Below are 21,356 nucleotides of genomic sequence, written 5' to 3' on the forward strand. Positions count from 1 at the left end.
ATTATGTTATTACTTTTGTAATGGATGATTATAGTATATTTTTCTTTTCAACTGTAAAAAGTCTTTTATGTATTTTTCTATAGAGATTTCATAGCCTTAAAGTATTGCTCATCTTTGAAATCAGGATATGAAATATTGATTAGCACTATTATAAAAGTTTTTCATTCCCATATTTGATAAATCTCTCCATGTCTAGTGCATTTCTCCATGTCTAGTGCATTTCTCAATGTTTAGTGAATCTCTCCATGTTTAGAGTGTCTCACAATGTCTAGTGTATTTCTCGATGTCTAGTGAATCGATCGATGTCTAGTGTGTCTCTTGATGTCTAGTGCATATCTCCATATTTATTGCATCTCTTGATGTTTAGAGCATCTCTCGATGTCCAGTGTTCATTTTCGTGTGTTGATTAGTGCTTAACCTTGATGTCTAGATTGGCTCACGAAGACCAAGGCACATCCTGATGTCTATTGCGCCTTATGCCTATGTCTATGTTTTAGCAAACGATTGGCTGGTATTCTGGCAGCTGAAATTCATGTTGCTCTGCGCTAATTAGCATTCCCGCAATATTTCACAGCAGCAATTATTTGCGCATCTAATTACTGATATTATTTGCTAGTTAGACTTCACAGACATAGCTGTTACCTAGCTGGAGTTCTCTCTCAACTATCGTAAGACTCTGAGCTGCGCTATGAACAGGTATCTAGTTATGTTTCTACAGAGTTTGAAGAACGAGGGATGAGAGAGTTTGTGTCTGCGACGGAATAAGATATATGAAAGAAATATTGAAGAACTGAAGACAGTTTCAAAATTGAAATGAACATTTGTTAAGTGTACAGCAGATAAAAATGCTGTGTGCTGTCTAGTTGAGCTGTTATAAAGAGGAAGAGTTAGACAGAGTTATAAATGAGAAATATAAATGTGATATTCTACAAAACACAGGTATCTAGTTATAGCTAGATACTACTAGTGTCAGCTATATAATCTTTTCTTTTTTTAGTGAGTTCCTCTATTGCCAGTCATAATATTGCTAACTAGTAATATTGATAATGCAATTTCGGTATTCAGATGAAAATATTGGTACAGTTGTTTTTGTTTAAACTAGACACGTGTTATCACACCGTTGTAGCTTCAACAACGATATGACCTGAGCAACACAAGAATAGTACTTACCTGTAATATCTTACCTTTGACATGCTTCTCTCTGAGATACCTGTAATCAAGGCACTTTGACATATTTAGTTGTATCATACAGCATATTTACTTTGAACATACTTACCTGTAACATACTTCCCTCTTCAATGAGAACATTTCTTCATCACACTTGGAGCTCTATTTACTGCAGGATGTGCCTTAAGTTGATCTCTCTAAACCTTCTCGGCTCTCAAGGTACAATATTGTCTTCTTTCATGTCTTTTTTGTTAGCCATGCCAGTATTCTGTCCTCAGGCTCACAAGGGCAATCGCTGCATGCTGGTTCATTTGAATGAAGGAGTTACACTAGGTGTCGGTAAATGTTTCTCTATCATCTTAGTGAAACTAATAATGATAGTAATAGCGATAATAATAGTAAGAGTAAAAATAACAGTTATGATAATAACATTAGTATTAGTAACAGTAACATTGGTAGTAGAAGTAAATATTGAAAGCTATATATATCTGATCTAGCTACAGATATATCCTATCTAGCTACATAGCTATCTTATCTAGCTACATAGCTATCCTATCTAGCTGCATAGTCATCCTATGTAGATACATAGATCTCCTATCTAGCTACAACTATCCAATCTAGCTACATAACTATCCTATACAGCTATACAGCTTACTATCTATCTGACTACTTTATTTCTTATCGCAATTAAATCTAATATAAAATAACATTTTTAATTTAGCACAATCCCTTTTTGTTGAACTGTACTTTTAGTCCAGCATACTATATGGTTCAAACTTAAAATCCTAGCTTCTATTTGAAATCTATACTATAAACTGAGGAATGTAGAAAAGTGACTAACCAGAAAAACCAAATAAACTTTGATGAAGAACAAAAACTTCTGAACATAATTGATTAAAACTACAAATCTTTGTGGCTGGCAGCCATTGAGACCCAGTTATGTGTCCTTGATGCCAAGTTTGACAAGCATTATCTAGGAACACAGTATTTTACCTTTAACCTCGCAAAATTACTCTGTGAAAATATAAACAGAATTTGAAACAGAATGCAAGGCAGTATTAAAACGGATGTAACTTTCCAATTTGTAGCATTATGCTTTAGTTATGCCTGACTGTGTGCTCTGTTGCTACAGCCAATGAGCTCTACATTGACAATTGATACACGCTGCCTGAAATCCGTAGGTATTTCAATTTTACCAGTGACTTGTAATGCTTTTCTTCCGTAGTTAGTAACCCATCTGTTCCAGGTTAACTAAACGATTACGGCATCAGGAGCCAAGATGGTTGCTATAATGTTGTGCAATCATTCTTAATCACATGCGTATGTATCTCCAGGCCACTGTTTGTACACACATACATAATTATGCATCTATATAAGGGTAGCTTTTAGACAATCAATGTAGAGCTTACGGTTTACATGCTTACATGCGGCTGCGCCGGGTGTAATTTAAATATTTATAGACCGCTATAAAATATTTTTACAGTTCAAACAAAATTGGGATTAGTGTATACGCTGACCACAGAGCTTCCAATTACGTGTAAGAGTTGAACTGCTTGTTAAGGTGAGATCTGTACATCCGCATCCAGCTCCTGCTGTTTATGTATTTAGCGCTGTCAGAAACTGTGAGACCACCTCACATTTTAAGAGGCATTTGCTGGTAGTGATGGTGTACTGCATTAGTTTTACTGGAAACCATCACAAACCATATTCCATTAGATGTAGAATTTTCTAGGGACTAATATGATGTTACTTTCTAAGAAGCAATTAATTGATAATTAATTTTTCTCAGTTATAATGTGTATTCAACTGACCTTGACAATAATCATTTGATAGCCTTTTGTTTTCTAAACTAATTAATTTTGTGATACTATTGCAACATAATTTGAACAACCATTTCAATAACTGGTGACCTTGAAAAGGGTCAGTGGAGGTGTGAAAGTTGGCTGGTTTACCAGATTACTAGATATAACATGAAGACCATAATTCCAACAAGTCGGCTATAAAATAATACTAAAAAGCCGTTTTTTTAGAATAAGGAGAGATTCATGTATCTAGTGATGTGCACTATGTGGTAATTAAATAGATGAACCTTGCTCCAGCAAGGCTGCCAAGATGAACAAAGGCGCCAATTATTGGTTGGCTCCATAATTTCTAACAACACTGTATACGGGATGAGAACAAGGATCTGATCACACATCAGATCAAAATTATGTGAAATGACACACTCTTCAACTTTCAAGACATGGACTAATAGGTGCCATTCATATCAGAGGCTTGGCAAGTCTGCAAATGTTTGCACTTGGCTAAATATTGTTTGCATCTTGTTCTTCGGCCAGTTAATCCAAGTTTGTTTTTCGTCTTTTTTAGGCACTCCCGAGATTATACGCGCAGCCCGCAATTGTCAAGTAGTCCAACCGACTTCAGTCGGAGGTCTCGCAGCCACTACACGTCGTCTCCTTTATTCGACTCTAGTGACAGGCTAAAGACGGCTGACAGAAGAGCCAAGGACACGATATCCGATCATGCTAGTTTAGACGAAGGAAAAAGAATGTCGATGGTCGGAAAAACCAAGAATGGTTTGCTTGCGCAAATGATTCATGATGAGTTTCTTTGTTGTAAGATCTGCCTCGAAGGTTTTACCAACCCAAAGAGTCTGAACTGTTTGCACACGTTCTGCGAGGACTGCATCGAAAGTCACGCCAACTCGGAAGGCTCATACAAAAAGTACAGCGACTACAGAGAGTTCACGTGTCCCCTTTGTCGCAAGAGAACAACGCTGCCATTAGGAGGTGTCAGAAAACTTCCTGACAATTTTCTCGTCTCAAGTTTGACAGAAGTTATTGACAGACAGAAGCCATCTAAATACCCGTTCTGTGATATTTGTAAGTTGGTGAGCAGGAAACACAGCGAAGCGTCTTCGAAATGCCTCGACTGTAACAAACTCTTGTGCAAAGATTGTGTAGAGCAGCATCTGGATACAAAAGTAAGCAGGAACCTGGTATACCCTGACAATCATCAATACTAGGCTTTGATTAAATGATGGTTTATTGAAAAATTGGTCTTGGGGATGTTAATTACCATAGCATGTTTTCATATGCAACCACTGATCTTGGTGTCAGATAACTCAGATTACTATAATAAGAGCTGTGTCTGTCTGTCCGTCCAAAGTCATGGTTGGACGTTTGGAAAAAAGATTGCTTCGCACAGGATTCAATCACATACTTTCATTTTAACATTCAGGCACACTACTATCTACGCTGCTGGACGATCTTCATAAAGTGCAGAATAATTTTACATACATTTATTAAAGCTAGCGATCTCTTACAGCAGGCTGGACTGCCAAGGTGCTAGTCTATTATATATAAGAGGTTTTGTTATTCAGTAAAAACACTATATTATATATTACTAGCTGTGCCACCCGGCGTTGCCCGTGTAATAGAAGAGTATTTGGACAGAAAATTGATTTTTATTTAACATATTACAACATTTGCCATTCTAACTTTCAAACTACATATCATGAGAAAAGTTTTTTGTCTTATAAACAATGAGAAGTAGTGAGAGTTTTGCTATTAGGCAGTTTAATAATGTGAGCGAACAGCTTCTCGTGACATTATGCTATGACCCGTAAGTCATAGCATACGTATGTCATACGTATGTCATACGTGCTTTACGTATGTCATACGTAAAGCAGTTAGGTATTGCTCTGATATAATGCCTTAAATTGTAAGGCTAGCAATTTGACTTCCACAGTCCAGTGGGCTAGGCATAAGACTTGTGAACGGTTTGGTCCGAGATCGCATTCACGTCGGTATGGAACATCTCTTTCAAGATTTTAAGATCTATAGCTGAAAAACCGACATGTACACGACATACATTGAGAAATATAGATATATATATATAAGTTGTTTACCTAATTTCTGCACTATGTCATTGTTGTCCTTATTAAAAAAAATGACTAAAAATCTAACAGCAAATTTTTTCCCCAGAGCTAAGTGATAATACAACAAACCAGCTCTTTGGATCGCTCCAGTAAATGAGCCGTAGACTATTTACCAACCCATCGACACATCTTACATTAACAGACCCAATATTCGATGTGCCACCACTTTATGAAACGTAGTGTTTCTATTCTATGACATGATGTGATAGTATGTCAAAGGTATGAGTAATTGTCAAATGGAAAATATTGAGTAAAAAATTGCTATCGGCTCACCGTAGCAATCAGAAAAAAAGAAAGATTTGAAATTGAACTCAAATCTCAGTAAGATCATTCTTTCAAATTAACATGTATTTTTGTCATTGTCAAGATCATTCTCAGCGTGAAATGGTTCCTTATGTCTGTCTGTGCCAGCATATGACAGTAGAACAATCCCTTGTTTAATATCGTTTTTGCAAATTAAAAGGGACTACTAACATATTCACAATCTTTGATATATTCACGAGCGCGGTACACTTGATTTAGGAATTGTCAGTTCATCCTTAATATCTCATTTCACTTTTGCAAACTAAATTATTATTAACCATTTTAGCAACATTTTATATGCACAATATACGCAATAGTTAGTAGATTAGCAGACCACCTTTTTAAAATAGTAGGCTACTTCAGACAGCACGATGTAAAAGCTTTCTTCCATTCAAAGAATACCCATAGGTAGGTCTCAGTAGAGCCCTTCTACTTGCATCGGCAACCCTAAAAGTTCGCTTAACGTAAACTTTCATCAGTTAATTGGATTTATTGCCAACAGATTGCGCTTGGAGTATAGTCGGCAGCGTGTACTAAATACTAATGGCATGTATATGGTACTGTTGGCAGCGGGAGGTCAGCAGTCTGAACTAATGGCATGTACATGGTACTGTTGGCAGCAGGAGGTCAGCACCGTGTATTAATGTAGATATCAACAATTAAAAAATTTAAATATATCCCGAAGAGTAATAGAGCCTTTTACTTTTTCCTTACCCATTTATTTTGTCTTTTTTATTGTTAGCAATTCTACTCTTCCTTTTTTTCCTTGCCTAACTTCTTTTTTATCTATTTCACAGTTTCAACCTAAACTCAACTTAATAGTTTTTGGCTCAAAGAATTGAGCATATATTACTAGAACAAGGTTGCTTTTTATCTGAAATGAGCTGTGTAAATGTATAATGCGAAAACGTTTCACAGGAATACATATTTTCATTTCTTAGCTATCTAAACTTTTACATACCCTTTTGTATTTTTTAGGTTAAACCTTAACAGAGAATACACAAATTTTTTTGTAGTTGAACGAAAAAAATGAAGATTTGTATGACACAATTGTACACACTGCATTAATAAGTTGGTTTGCTAGTTTTTAAAAAAACTACTAAACACAAAATTAACTAAAGTATAGGAAATGGGTGAGAAGATACAGAGTTTAAAGCTAGCATCTGCGGGCTATTATTATATCTATAAATATACAAAAGTAGCTTCCTCATCCTACTTAACTCAAGTGTGTGGTAATGTATACACACGCTCAGTCTCCTACCTGAGACATGAGAGTTTAAGCACTCCTGATATTAGCAGTTCCCTATGCGCTCTCTGCAACTCACCCTGACTTTTGCCAGTATTTAGGCAGATTTAAAGTACAGATATTATTGCTCCCAATGCTTCAATGACTACTGGAATTACAGTTGTTGTTACATGCCAGCAATGTTTAATCTCCTCTCCGAGTGGGAGATATTTCGCCACTTTTTCAATTTCTTTGCTGGCTCCTAATGAGCTCCGAGCTATTGCTTACTTAATATGATAAAGTGGTAGCCTCTATCTATACTTGAAATCCTGCAAGAGTTCTGTAATCATGTACATGTGCCATTAGAAGTTTTCATATACAAGTGTATTTCAATTTTAAGACACTTTCAAATAATTTAAAGCTAGTCACTGAATCATCCTTATAAACTTGTCGGTTGATACTTTTTGTAAAATTTATGAAAAGATTTGGAGAAAAAAACAATATTTTTTTCACAATTCTACCTACTCGAACAAAAGCATTTGCACCTTTTCTTTATTATAATTTGTATTTAATAATATTAAAATTGTAAATCTTTACTGAAACACATAAATAAGAATAAAGCATTACTTTATTAAAAACCAAGAGTTCTATAACTGCAGTAATATCTGGTAAGATTATAAGAAGAAAATTGGCCTTTTTTACTAAATTTGGTTAAGTCAAAAGTGATGTTCAATGAAAGTAATTGGACAACATAATTGTGTTCAAACAGATTATTGTCTCTGTCAAGAAACATCCTACTACCAGCGACTATACTGGCCGACGTTCAGCATGGGCGTCGACAGCAATCTCAGCAATGTTTTAGTACACGCTTTTGGCAGCATGAGGTACACATTTAGCATGTTGGCGTCTGATCTAAACACTTTTTATTGTTTGCATCTCATTGGCTCATTCAATTATATAATAGCGTTTCTTTTTCATTTTTAAAAATTAGTAGAAGTGGTAAGTTAACCACTAAAATAATGTACAGGAACGTTGGATCCGGCAGCACTGGTAGTAAATAAAAAATTGTGAGTATGTACAGGGCATATTGTATTCAAAAGAAATCATTAGTACGTTATGATAGGCACAACGATATATGTTGCAGAAAATCTAAGTTCTAAATCATTGGCCGTATTTTACTCTTCTTAAACTTTCTTATAATCTCCCTAGCAGATGTGATCACATGATCATAAAAATCTTTCTTGTTACCAGGTTACAAAGAATCACAACATTTTCGATGTGGAGATAGAGAAGGAAATCGAGTGCAAAGAGCACAGCGATGAGGCAGTCCGATTCTACTGTGAGACTTGCGAGACAGCGATATGCATCTTATGTACCTTTAACGATCACAGAAATCATGATGTAGCACAATTTAGTGACGCCGTGCAAAAGTACAAAGGAAATATCGAAGGCCTTTTGTCCAATTGTAAAAACAAATTAGAACAGCTGGAGTCACAGCTGGCTATTATTGGCAAGTGTGAAACAACAATTCGAGGAGCAGAGGAAAAAATAAAACATATTTCGCTTGACATGATTAGCGAAATCAAAAATCGCGAAAAAGTACTGATCGAAGAAATACATAATATTTATGGCCCAGAGACGATGAGCCTGATTGAGAGTAAGGACGACCTACAAGCTAACCATGATGCATTGCAGAGCACGGTCAAACTAACTGACCTAGTAGTTAAAGGGAAAGATATGGAGCTACTATTACTGAAAAAGGAAGTGCAGAACAAGCTAGAAATGCTTGGACAAGCGGCCATCGGTGACTTGCCCAGAACAGCAAGCAAAGTGATTCAGTACGTTCCTGGCATGCTTGACATGGGCTACATCCATGACAACGACCGGCCACTCCTCTCTGCTGCACGACGAGCTCACAGCTATAACGAAGGTCAGAATATATTTGACATCGATGACTACATCAGCACAACAGAGACACAAACCGACGTGAGCATGGGCAGCCAAAGAGAAGTCTGCACAAACACGAAGGCCATTGTAACGACTGATAGTGAGACACAGACAGAGACCATGTCAGAAACGTATCATGCAATGGTGATGCATGAAGCTGCGGCAGCCCTTGAGATGCCTCACAGGTCACGGTACACAGTACATCAAGGCAGCCTGGATAGCAACTCATCTTACGTCAGAACCTCTCTCGACGATGAGACGACATCACAGAGAAGACGTCGGCGGCGAGAAAGGGCCCGTACAACAAGGGGTGACCCGGAGAAGTATTCCTACCCAAGCGATTCAACAGCATCAGGTATGTGTATAATGAGTTTGATTACAGGCATAACAAAGCGGAATCACCGCTGCCCGGTTTTATAAAGGCCAAGTCAATATTTGATAATGTTATTTCTGGAGTGATTTGATATGCTTCACTCTTCTTAGGATTTAGGAGATTCATTATGTAATTAGCTTCCGTAGGAATTGCAGAATGATTCTGATCACGCCTACACTGTTTAAACAAACAAAAATTATGTTACTTGCAACAACATCCTGTGCATTACCACTTTTGCTTTCTTTATTTTTAAAGAGGGCCAGTCGATAAATGTGATGTTTTTGGAAGAACATGTACGCACACAAAATGAAACCAGTTCGGAATTATTTGTTCATATCAGCACATTTACTGACGCATAACTTCTTGTTCATATAACAGGACTCCTCATTAGCACAGGTGTTGGTTGTCACTTATTTATCGTGTTACAATGCTTGGAATGGCTTCGGAGTTGCCCTACCGTTTATTGGACCTACCGTTTCAATGATTTGGAGTTGCACCATATAGACCTTTCCAAGATTCGTAATGTATCTCTCAAAAAAAAAAATGTTAAAATAGACTTGCTTTTGGGTCATGGTCACTTTTCAATTCATGTGTAGTCAACTAATTGCACTAAATATGCCAGATCATAATTTAATTTTTGCATTCCTATTTGGATCCATCAGCAGTGCCTGTTTCTATGATAGTAAAATTTAGCAAAGCGAAGTTTTTAATCGTCGAATCAGTTAAGATTTTGCTGTTTCTATGATTAGGAATGGAAGCAACCCCGAATCCGTTTGAAGCATGAAAACACAGTTATTAGATCCAGATACCTGGATGTAAACACAGTTGACATATAGACCCAATGAAGATCTAACCATAAAACACAAGCTAACCACATATAATGGTTGACTTCTAGTTATACCATTCAGTACAGGAGCAAATTTTTATAGCTGGTTTGTTATCAGTTTAAGGAAGTATTCACAGACATCTATAAAACTATGTGACTGCGTGAAGTGACAAATGCCGAAGCACTTTTCAAATTTTTCAAAAACCTCAAAGAACGATGCATTAATAATTGCATTAATAGACCTTTCATTGATTATCTAAGTCTCTCCGATTAAAAACCTCTCCATGAGCGAGAAGTTGTAATCATGCATGTAATATTCATGTAGCACACAGAAGACATCAATGATGGTAAGGCTAGTTTTGCATGTGGTTGAATCCCATCTTACTTAGTTCCACTTGCATTATTGTGAGAGTATTCTACTTAAAAACATTGAAGTGGCTGCGAGAACCCATGTTTGCATGCACACTCCTCTCCAGTGATGTTTGCAAACAGCTGCTACGCGTTGCAATAGGTTTTTTAGTGGTTCTTGAAGTTTTGCTATAAGAGATTTTTGGCTGAGCAAAAGATTCTTTCAAAAATGATTACAACTAATTTTAAAATGATCAACCTGCCTATTCTTGCTCTGCTATATAAATATATATATGAGGTCATGGTCAGTGGCTGTCTATTTGTACCTGCCAGGTGATGACAGCTGAAGCAGAGTCATTTGAAAGAACAAGCCTTCTACCCACAACGACATCGCTGTGTTTACCCACCATGATGTTCTCCTACTAGGCCATCCTTTACCCCCTTTTCTTGATGTATCAGTTATTATATTGGTCCATTTCTAGACAATGGTATGTAGTAGGCAGTTAGGAGTTATCTTATACTGTCCATAGGCCTTAGATACGAAGCAAAAATACTTATTTTGTTGCCAACGCTGTGTTTATACACAAATGTACACCCTAGTTTACTGCCTAACAATCCGCTATACAAATGTACACCTTTTAAAATGATTCAAATATCTTGTGTTTAAAACAAAACTGACTTGGAGAGAAAAACACAATCAAGGGGCCAAGTTTTGAAAATAAACTCAACATAAGCGAGCAGCCATTTAAACAATAAAGGAGACACTGATAATACCACCTGGTCATCCACTGCTTTGTAAGCTGTCATTTATCACCTAGTCGTGTAACAATATAAACAAAAACTGATAGATGACTAAGTGGTAGCCTAGAGTCCAATGGTGTATGACCTCCCCTTAGGGTTGTGTATGGAGACTGGATAAGGCTCGGATATAGTCCACTCATACCAAACATTCTTGGTTGAGACCCGTCTCCACATGTGCACCTTGACTGTAGCTCCAGCGGTTAGATGAACAGGCTCCTGTGGATAAGATGGACACGTAAGGATGGTGGTTATATCTATAAAATGCTCAAGTCAATGCGAGTGAGCAATTTTGTTCTTCATACAATTGACGCCATACAATTGACGCAGAAGGTGTCCTTACATTTAAACCTCACAAGTACAGTCGAACCTCCCAAGTACAGTCGAACCTCCCAAGTACAGTCAAAGCTCACAAGTACAGTCAAAGCTCACAAGGACAGTCAAACCTCCCAAGTACAGTCAAACCTCACAAGTACAGTCAAACCTCACAAGTACAGTCAAACCTCACAAGTACAGTCAAAGCTCACAAGTACAGTCAAACCTCACAAATACAGTCAAACCTCACAAGTACAGTCAAACCTCACAAGTAAAGTCAAACCTCACAAATACAGTCAAATCTCACAAGTACTATCAAAGCTCACAAGTACAGTTGAACCTCACAAGTACAGTCAAAGCTCCCAAATACAGTCGAACCTTACAAGTACAGTCAAAGCTCACAAATACAGTCAAAGCTCTACTTGCGATTGCCTAAGCAAATAATTTTTCAACATATGATATAGTGTTGAATAAAATTTTTTTAACTCGCCACCTGAAGTAATTTTCAGCAAATAGCAATAGCAAATTCATACACAAAAAAGGATAATGCTTAAAATTAAAACAGAGACACAAAAAATACACAAATAACAAGAAATATATAAGCTATATTAGCGTAAACCTCTTCTAGTCTATGTTATAGAAGTAACACTGTATCTCTAGCGTCAACTCTAGCTGCGCATCTCTGAGCCTACACATCTGTTTGTGTGTCTCTGAGGTGAAGTGACAATAAAAACCTTTTTATAAGTTTAAACCCTGTCAGTCTGGTGAGCTGTTTGAAATCATCACGTGTAATAAGTATCTGCACAACTATTCCCAAATACAGCGAAGTGGTCAAGTGGCTCAGACGTTATTGTGCCTGTCTGCTAAGCCGAATGTGTGAGTTCAAATCCAGTGCAATGTAGTCTTTTTTCCCAACACAAAGAGCTAATGTTGGCGGTAGAATGATCAGTCACAAATGATCCACTCAGTATGTAGTTAATGTTCTTGTAATTTAGATAAAACCTCCTTCACTAACTGTGACCTACTTAATTGTGTTATTCTTGGAAATAAACTTTGCGTCCATTTTAAGTGCTGTTGCAACATGTCAACAAAAATTTATATCACAATATACACACATCACAACATAATAGCACGCAGCCAATACAGTATATACAGGGGCAGCTTTATCCATACGAACATTTCATAGAGTTGTTACAACCCTGCTTGACATACAAGTCCCATATATGCAAGCTATGACAACAGCACTAACCTTTAGAGGAAAGAAGATAGGAAACCAGCTAAACATGCCAGGGGAATGGGTCTTCGGAACTATACCTGTTGTAAAAAAGTGAACACACTGAAATACTTAGCGATACGAGACAACTCCTATTCACTGGATCAGCACAAAAAGATAACTCCTGATTCGCCAAAAACAATACAGAATATCTATAATATAAATCATGGCCGCCATCTCATGATGAGATGTTGTAAAGTTTACATAATGCTTAATCCAATACATTATTGTATTATATAACACATGAATTTCAAGTAAAGATTTTGCATTTCAGAACTGGCCTTTTTAACAATTTATTGATTGTTGTTTACTTAATTTTTCCCTAAATCACGTTTTAACAAGTCAATAGATAATTTCTAGCTTTTCTTTTTTGCAGAAACATATTATTTATTTGTGTAGTTATTTAGAAAAAGGTTTTAAAGAAAGTTTTGACTCCACAACTAAACCATTACCACAACGCCCATTATCTTCTCACATAAATAGCTCTACTGTAATTTCTCTGTTTGTCTTAGATTAGATCTACTCGGGGTGAACTTAACCCCAAACTACAGCAAACTCTGAGGACACAAGTTTAGTTTCCTATAAGCTACTAGTGAGTTATGAAATACTGTCATGAGAGCTTGAGGATCACTATTAATATCTCTAAACCTGTTAAAAGCTCGATAAAATAAAACTTTCACCTTATCACGAAAGAAATGTCTTGAGATCAGGCCTGACTTATTAAAGATTGACTTGCAACAAAATTCACATTACAGTTATTTGATATCAACAGATTCACCATGTTTTACTCCGCTGTGTTGTAGGTGCAAAATATGTGGAAATGTGATTACAAGCTTTTAAAAACTCAAAAACGAACAGTTAATCGCAGCCATCACGAAAACGACATAGATTGGAATATCTTCATTTCGCTAACGTACTCCAACAGTTTGCTTATTATTTTGACACGTGATGTCATCACGAGTCAAAATTTCCACATATCACATTTGGTATCACATTTGCACATATTTTGCACCTACAGCACAGCAGAATAAAACATGGTGAACCTTTGGATACCAAATACCTGTAATGTGAACTTGGTTGGAAGTAAACCGTTAAGAGCAGATTACGATCACCTGGCGACAAGAAGCCATACAAAGGAGCCTTTTAGACCAGAGTATAGAGAAGAATGGTGAGGGCTATGATAGAGAAACTCACTGAGAAACAAATCTTTGTAGAGCACGGTATCAAAGTAGCCTGCAAACCCATGCATGACCGTGTCAGACCGAATCGTAAATGTAAAACAACCATATCTCTCATTGTCTAGTTGACCTACAAGTGATGAAACAACTTGTTATAAACTTGCAAAACATCTTATTATGTATAATTGTAAACAACACGGTTTACATTATACAGCAAATAAAAAAGCTGTAAAAGATGGCTTGAAATCTACAAGTATAATTCACCAACTCAGTGATTCATAGACACAACCAACGTGTTATGATCTAGTAAAAACACCAAGTGCACATCATGCATTGCAACATCATAGTTTGAGTGGAAATGAAGCGTACAAGAGAAGCCAAGAGAATATATGGTAGATGCTTAATGATAACATAATGATATTATATTAATATTATCATGGTACTAATGCTTCATAGAAAGCATTCCATTTGCATAAAGTAAATAATGGAAAAACTGGACTTTCTTTATTTAAAAAAACATAATTATGAGTATCATATTCAATCCAAGTTTAAACCTACGTCTGTATGTCTGTATGTCTGTATGACTGTCTGCCCGTATTGGCACTCAAATGTTTTGGTATAAATGAATGACAGCCATAGATATCTAGACTAGACAATTAAACCCCATCTTTGAGTAACTCCACCATGTATGACCAATATTTGAGCAGATAATTGACTCTACACTCTAGTAAAAAATGGTATTGTTTGACTTGCGCTAAGAGTCGACCTATAGTTTCTTATTTTTACAAAAATAAACAAATTTCAAAATGGTGAAATTTTATCTGACCAATTATTAAGCTCATTTAAAAATTAGAAATACAAAAAATGAAAGTGTTTGATTCAGTAAATTCCAACCTACAATATGACAATGGAAAACTTTTGGAACATGGGAATTCCGTGAGTGAAAGACTAACGGCTTGTAAAGATAAGATGTAAGAAAATAGACAACAAAGTTTAGTTTAAACTTTACCTAGTCTAAATTTTACAACTTATCTCCTATTACTTATCTCTATTACCAATTTTAGCCCCAAGGCTACAATTCTGTTCGTGTGTCTCTATAAAAACCAATTTTCTTGATTTTCACTTTAATTAACTTAGTATCTTACAATCCTTTGACTGCCGCATAATTAGTTGCGCCAAATGCTATGATACCACATTTATTTTTTCACTCAAAACCTACGTATTTCATTTTGGCTCTTGCTCTGTTATTACATGGCCCGAATAGACAACACATCATGAGTCTTTTCAACAACAGAATGACTAACAGTACTTGTCTTGGGTGACCTTATAGCAAACAAGATAATACTGAATACAACAAAGCCTGTTTTTAAATATAAATACAACAGTCCGAGCTCTAGCTAATATTTAATAAATGCTAACCATTTTATTTTACTGCTAGAAGTGTTGAGATAATGTGAAAACAGTTTGGACCAGCTAGACTTGCACTATAAATTAATGCACATTTATATTATATATAACATAGCATGAATAGTAAGATAGTAAGATAATCTACCAAATAGATTTGTATCATTCAAAATATGATTATTGACAGTTTCCTAAACTTTCTAGACAGAATGTTCCAATAGGGAAGGTTTTGAATTTAAACTATAAGACATTGTAACACTATTAAACATAAAACACCATTCAAATCGCATGTCTTTTAATAAAAAACGAATGGTTTCAAATTATTAACTTTTGCAAAACATCATTTGTTCTATTGGCGAAAAAGCTGTTACAAAGCAAAATAACGTTTCTTTTTAATATGTCATAAATGTATAGAGGTTTATACTGCGTTGAAATTCCATTTTTGAGGAGACAATTACCAAGCAAAATGCCATTTTCTTTTAATATTTCATAGCTATATAAAGTTTGACTGTATTAATAGGTTTGACTATTAATGGGTTTGGCTGTACCAATGGGTATGACTGTACTGATGGGTTTGACTGTACTGATGGGTTTGACTGTATGCATGTTTAAACACTGAAAATTTTGATTAATAGTCTAAGTACGTTTGGTAGAATCGCGACGAGCCACTTAACGGGTCTTCAGAGACTACATAAATAGCAACACATATATATATTTTACCCTAGGACACTTATGTATTCGTGGCATCTAACTTTCGCGTTTTTGCGGTGTCATCCTCTCGCGAAAGTTTCATGTGCGAAACTAAACTATCATAACAAACGAGCGAAAAAGCGAAACTAAATAGCTTTGTTCATTGATACTGTAGAATGGAATTTTATAACGACATTTAGTTTAACGTTTTTAACGACCACTATAGCATCGTTAAAATATAAACCAACAAAATAATTTGACTATCAAAATTTATTACGTTATTATTTTGCAATTAATTATGATTATTTTCCCATTAAGAATGATTTATAATGATAGGAATCTGATGTCAATGCACACGAATTAGTAGATTATCGTTTGCTGGGGACATCAATCAATGCAGTGAGCACCGTGTGTTGAAAGAAAATAAGACACATGCACTGACACTCGCAGTACTACACAAGCAGCATGGCTCTGGAAAGGTTTGGATTCACCACTGACACCTCTTCAATAACTTGTAATTTTTTGAGATTTGTTTTGTTTTAAGTGATGTGACTGACGAGACGTTTTTAAATTAAAATAGGCAAAACATGACCGCAGTTAAAATGCTCAGAAAAAGACATCTTTTTTTTTTGAGCGTTTTAACAAAGATCAATTTTGCGGATTTTATTTTAAGTTCATTCGGAGGCTTTTACGTTTTCGATGGGACATGGCCAAGCGGGTGTTTGATAAAACTTAATCTTCTGCAAACCTTTATAAAAGTCATTAACAAAAATATTTTGCCTCTGATGATGATAATAATGATGCCTAAGAACTACTAGAAGTTGATGTTTGTCTCTAGGGCTTGGAATGAAGTGATATTCCACAGCGATAAAAACCGCGTCCATGGCCGTTGGGCAAATAACTTTTCGAATAAATGATGTTGAGGTCGAGTTATCGGAAGGAATTTATCATTGCGTTGGAACCGACCAAACAAATCCGTTTGAGTTGACCTTGTGTTTGAGATGAAATGTTACATTTTATCTGAGGGCGAGTTATCCGAGTTGGACTGCACTCACCGTAAAAAATTCCCAAAAAGTTGGGGCGGCTCAGCCGTCCAGCTAGCTGCCCCAGTGAAACGGGCCTGTTGATAGTCCAAGAAACAAATGGCAACAAGCGATCAAATTGCATTATCGACCTTGCCCACACCATTCTACCTGCGGTTCACAATTACAAACTAGTCGTAAATTGAAATTTTTTTATCGGTGAACTGAACCTGAGGAATCTAATTATGTTTGTTCCACTGCATTTATTTTCACATCACTATATTTTCGCACTCATCAGAGCTGCGAAATTAAGTTGCTCCGAAATTTTAGTCTGCGAGCTACTCACGAAACTAAATACTAGCGAAATATAAGTGTCCTAGGGTAAGCTAACATTGCAATCACTTGTATGTAAGTGTAAACAGATATCTATTATGTGAATAATACGCATCCAGAGGGTAGAAGTGGAAGTGGATAGAGCATAGAAAGAGACGCCATACCTCTGTTGGGGTGAGTAAAGGTGAATACTTCCACAGGCTCTGACAAGATCTGGCAGTTATGAAGTCGTACTACGTATGGGGTCTCAAAGCAGGTCTGCAAGAAGAGCATAATAGCTAATCACTTGTCGCCACTTGACGACTAGTGTCGACACTTGACGACTAGTGTCGGAATAAGATATTATACAAGGGGCACTTACATCCGGATGCTTGTCTTTGTCCCTGTTGGCGCGCACATCCGAGTGTAGTTTAGGACACTGAATTGGAGCAAGCCATGAGCTATAAGAGCATGGAATGGACACTCCGTCCTCTGAAATATAACATTTCAAGGACATAGTCAATGCTGGTGTAAAAGAAAACCAAGCGAGACTCACACAAGGTCCAACATCAGTAGGTATGGCTGGCTTCCTGATTCACTGCTAGTAATGAAAAAATTGAGTATTTGCTAGATACTCGATAATAATAATAATACTAGATTATTATTATTATTATGTATACTGAATGTTAGCCCACAATTCAACAAAGTAAATAAAACAAACTAGGCATAGTTGAACATCATGAAAAAAAGTTGATGTAGGAATGAATGACAAACAAAATGTTTTAGAAAGGCCTTTATAGAAAAAGCTATAGTTTATCTTAATAGTCTTTTCTCATCATGAGTTGTCCCCTCCTGATTTATTTAAGCGCCATCGTTACTACATCAGAGCTTTAGTTTTCAATACTTTGCAACATTTCATGCCGAGTCTTTTTGTTGAGAGACAATTTAGTAACACTTAACTAAAAACATCACTAATCGGGTGACATAAAAATACATCAGGTAAAATATTAACTGATGAAACACAGCGCTGTCATCGATAAGCAAAAGAAATGAGTAATTACTGATAGCATGACCCCTACTAGAAGGGCGTCTCTTGTATTTCCGAGATTAACAAAATACACTCAGACTACCATTTGTGATGAGAAAAAGACAAATCAATATAATAATTGATTTGGACGTCAATAAATTTATAATTGTCTACTTTCAAATATCATAAGAATTAACTTAATGACACCATTGTAACGATGGATCTTAACAGTCTCTTCAGTTTAATAACACAAGAGTTGTCACACCTCTGCTCAGAAAAGGAATAAAACATTGAATAAAGGTTTAGCAAGAATGTTGAAGTACAGTCATACTTCAACTTACGAGCTTAATGCGTTCCGAGACTGAGCTCGTATGTCAATTTACTCGCATGTTGGTGCAATTTATTTATATATAGAACAATTAAATATATATTGATTGGTTTCCATACTCTAAAAAAAGCAAATAAAACACTCAAAACAAAATATTGTAACAGAAAGAACATGTTGGCTATTGTCCTTACGTACTACATGCTTTCAAAAAACAACAAATAAAAAATAATGCAAGGAAATGTGATTAATTAAAATGTAAAATTAAATACATACAATAGCAGTTAACACTCGCATTTGCCAGGAAGGGAGATATAAGTTATCCTTCGTTACAACATTTGACTTTGATAAATTTGGATTTTATCAAAGTGTTAAAAGACAAACTTAGAAGCAAACCTAGAAGCAAACTTTCATTTTCAACTAAACGTAATTAAAATTTCTTCGGCGTTCATAGTTTGAAGTTTCTCGCTGGTTAGCGAGAAATTTTTCCTTTTTCCGCTTTCACGACTAGCCGGCCGTTTTAAGATAAACCTATCTAAGGACGTTTGCCTTTCTCGCCCTTGCAACATGTTGCGATTAGGACAAACACAGGTGTCGTCACAAATGGTTAATGCACGACCACTAGCCAGCTTGTCCAAATGTCTATTAAACAGTTTGGATAGATAGCGCCGACCTTTTCACATAGCATCGTTTCAGTTACGCTGTCACCGGCCAATTGTTTATCCAATGCCATCAGCAGTCGTGAAAATCGCTGCACCGTTTAGAAACTATGGTTAGTCCTTTTTCGAACTAAATGCCCTGAATATAATCCTTCTATTTGATAATTATGAATGTATTTCTGTCATATTGCCGAGCTAGCTCAATCACGCATACACATTTCGCATATTTTCAATATTTTTCCGTTTAATATCAATTGTTATCATTTGCTTGTTCTTTGTATTATCTTTCATTTTACTGGCAAACTTTGGGTCTACGCACAGTACGTTGAATTCACATAATTCTGCACAGAAAATCGTGCACAAAAAACACGGTACAACAGTATAACCTGGGCAGTTGAAAAATACAGAGTGATGCTGTTCTCATAAAAAACCTCCGGCATACTTGGCAACTGACTCAAGTGCTCGTATCTCAAACATGGCTCGTATGTTAGTGCTAAAAATTGCTTGAAAGCTGGCTCGTATCTCAAGTTTCTCGTACGTTGGAGCGCTCGTAAGTTGAAGTATTACTGTATGTATATAACATTACAATATATGTATCAACCGCTGACAGTAAACAGGTGACATGTATCCTAATCATCTATTGATGTCATCGAATCACATATGAATAGATGATGTTTTCATTCAATCAAATAGCTATCAGGCAATGTTCTGATCATATGACTTTTTGCTGTGAATTGGAGGTTTACAGACTAGCAATGCTGTCAGTCAGGTACGAGTCCGCAGACAAGGTAAGATAACTCCCATATCAATGGCTTACCTTTAAGGTACTTTTGTGCTCCATCTAGACATTCAGGCGAAAGTTCATTGTCTCCGAATGAGCCCAAAAGCTCACTTACTAGGATGTCGGCTAAAGCAGGTGCTTTCCAGTCTCTCATATCGCATGACACTACAGTTACCTGTTCACCCCATTCATATAGCCTCATATTCTCTAGCCTACATTAGAGATTATATGTGTAGCCGTTCAAGAAGGCGCTTGTAAGTTCGTAAGGCCCAATGACAGTAGAACTGACTTGGTAAGATGCGACACTCTAGGAAATCAGAAAAACAACAGACAAGAGTTTTCCAATAAATACAGATAGAGAACCCATGCATGGATAAGTATCTATAATTGAAAAAAAAATATAAGCAAATACAAGAATAAATTAATCGCTCTAGGTAGATGAACGAGACAAGAAATCACCAAGTAGGCGATGAATAAGCAAAGAATCAACATCCATCCACCACATCTTATTCGATAAATAATAAAATTAACTCAATATAAATAAACCTTGATTTAAGAGGAAAAATTAAATTACAAAAAAAACCACCTCCACTACGTACGTTATGACTGCATTAGGGTTCTTCTCAACTGCATACACCTGAATCTTCCGATCCGCCTTCTTAGCTGCGAGAAGACTTGCTCTAACCAGGGGGCCTCGTCCCGCCCCGACAACCATTACTATCCTACAAGCAACAAGAACAGCAGCTATGGTGCGGGCGAGGAAAGTTATTCCAGCACAACCAATCAAGACATATACTTACACTGTGGTGGAGGCCTTCTCAGTGTCTGGCACCCTGTCCAACAGAGCTTGATAAACTGCCTGCAATAAGACAACACCTAGATCAGACTGCATGAAACAACAAATGACGGCGTTATACAAAACTAAGGGAAACTGTTTAAGGTTTCAATGTACAAACAATTTCAAGGCTCATAAAGAAACATAGACTTAGGACTTCACCCAACTCTCAACAATAGAGTTGTACAATAGACTTACCTACCTCCTCATACTTTACATATTTTATTGGGTCTTTCTCAAAAGTTTCGTATGTCTGTGATTCAAGGTTGTCCATGAGAGGCTGTAAGCAACAGAGATGGAAGTGTACAAATGACAAAGGAGCATATGATAATAAAACAGAGGGGAGGTGCCTCAATTATCACCTGAATTCATTTAAGATTATCTTAAAAATTTTTTAGTAGATTTTATTAGAAAGTATTGGTATTTTTCTACCATTTGCGATTATCTTTTATTTGAGGTGATCTGACTGCCAGGGTGTTTCAAGATTAAAATCGACTTAACTTGATCGCGGCTATTAGTATTACGGCATAGTATTAGTCAAACCTTGACTTACGATTGTATTAGGCATAGTATCACAGTCAAACCTTGACTTATGATTGTATTAGGCA

The 21,356-nt window shown here is 36.3% G+C and overlaps 2 protein-coding genes across 3 annotated transcripts in view; one reads left to right on the top strand and one right to left on the bottom strand.

Moving 5' to 3' along the window:
- Positions 1–620: 620 nt before the first annotated feature.
- On the top strand, positions 621–10,602 carry LOC137388633 (E3 ubiquitin-protein ligase TRIM56-like). 2 transcript variants are annotated; one of them, XM_068075108.1, is made up of 5 exons: positions 621–696; positions 3,535–4,150; positions 7,887–8,937; positions 10,107–10,128; positions 10,463–10,602. In XM_068075108.1, the coding sequence occupies exons 1-4, from the start codon at positions 689–691 to the stop codon at positions 10,124–10,126; spliced, it is 1,695 nt and encodes a 564-aa protein (XP_067931209.1). In that variant the 5' UTR covers positions 621–688; the 3' UTR covers positions 10,127–10,128; positions 10,463–10,602. The 2 variants fall into 2 exon arrangements, with proteins under 2 accessions (XP_067931209.1, XP_067931210.1); XM_068075109.1 differs by lacking the exon at positions 10,107–10,128 and having other exon boundaries at positions 10,463–10,571.
- The window catches only part of LOC137388631 (protein arginine N-methyltransferase 5-like), a 30,488-nt gene continuing 19,674 nt past the window's right edge, over positions 10,543–21,356 (bottom strand). The window contains exons 8-16 of the mRNA XM_068075107.1: positions 20,951–21,028; positions 20,714–20,772; positions 20,513–20,635; positions 19,950–20,125; positions 17,504–17,613; positions 17,307–17,400; positions 13,710–13,823; positions 12,492–12,556; positions 10,543–11,146 (exon numbers count right to left, since the gene is read on the bottom strand). Of these exons, the coding sequence (XP_067931208.1) occupies positions 10,994–11,146; positions 12,492–12,556; positions 13,710–13,823; positions 17,307–17,400; positions 17,504–17,613; positions 19,950–20,125; positions 20,513–20,635; positions 20,714–20,772; positions 20,951–21,028 (972 nt within the window). The 3' untranslated portion in view covers positions 10,543–10,993. The remainder of the gene's footprint in view (positions 11,147–12,491; positions 12,557–13,709; positions 13,824–17,306; positions 17,401–17,503; positions 17,614–19,949; positions 20,126–20,512; positions 20,636–20,713; positions 20,773–20,950; positions 21,029–21,356) is intronic.

The sequence above is a fragment of the Watersipora subatra genome, chromosome 2 (assembly GCF_963576615.1).
Source record: "Watersipora subatra chromosome 2, tzWatSuba1.1, whole genome shotgun sequence".
NCBI lineage: Eukaryota > Metazoa > Bryozoa > Gymnolaemata > Cheilostomatida > Watersiporidae > Watersipora > Watersipora subatra.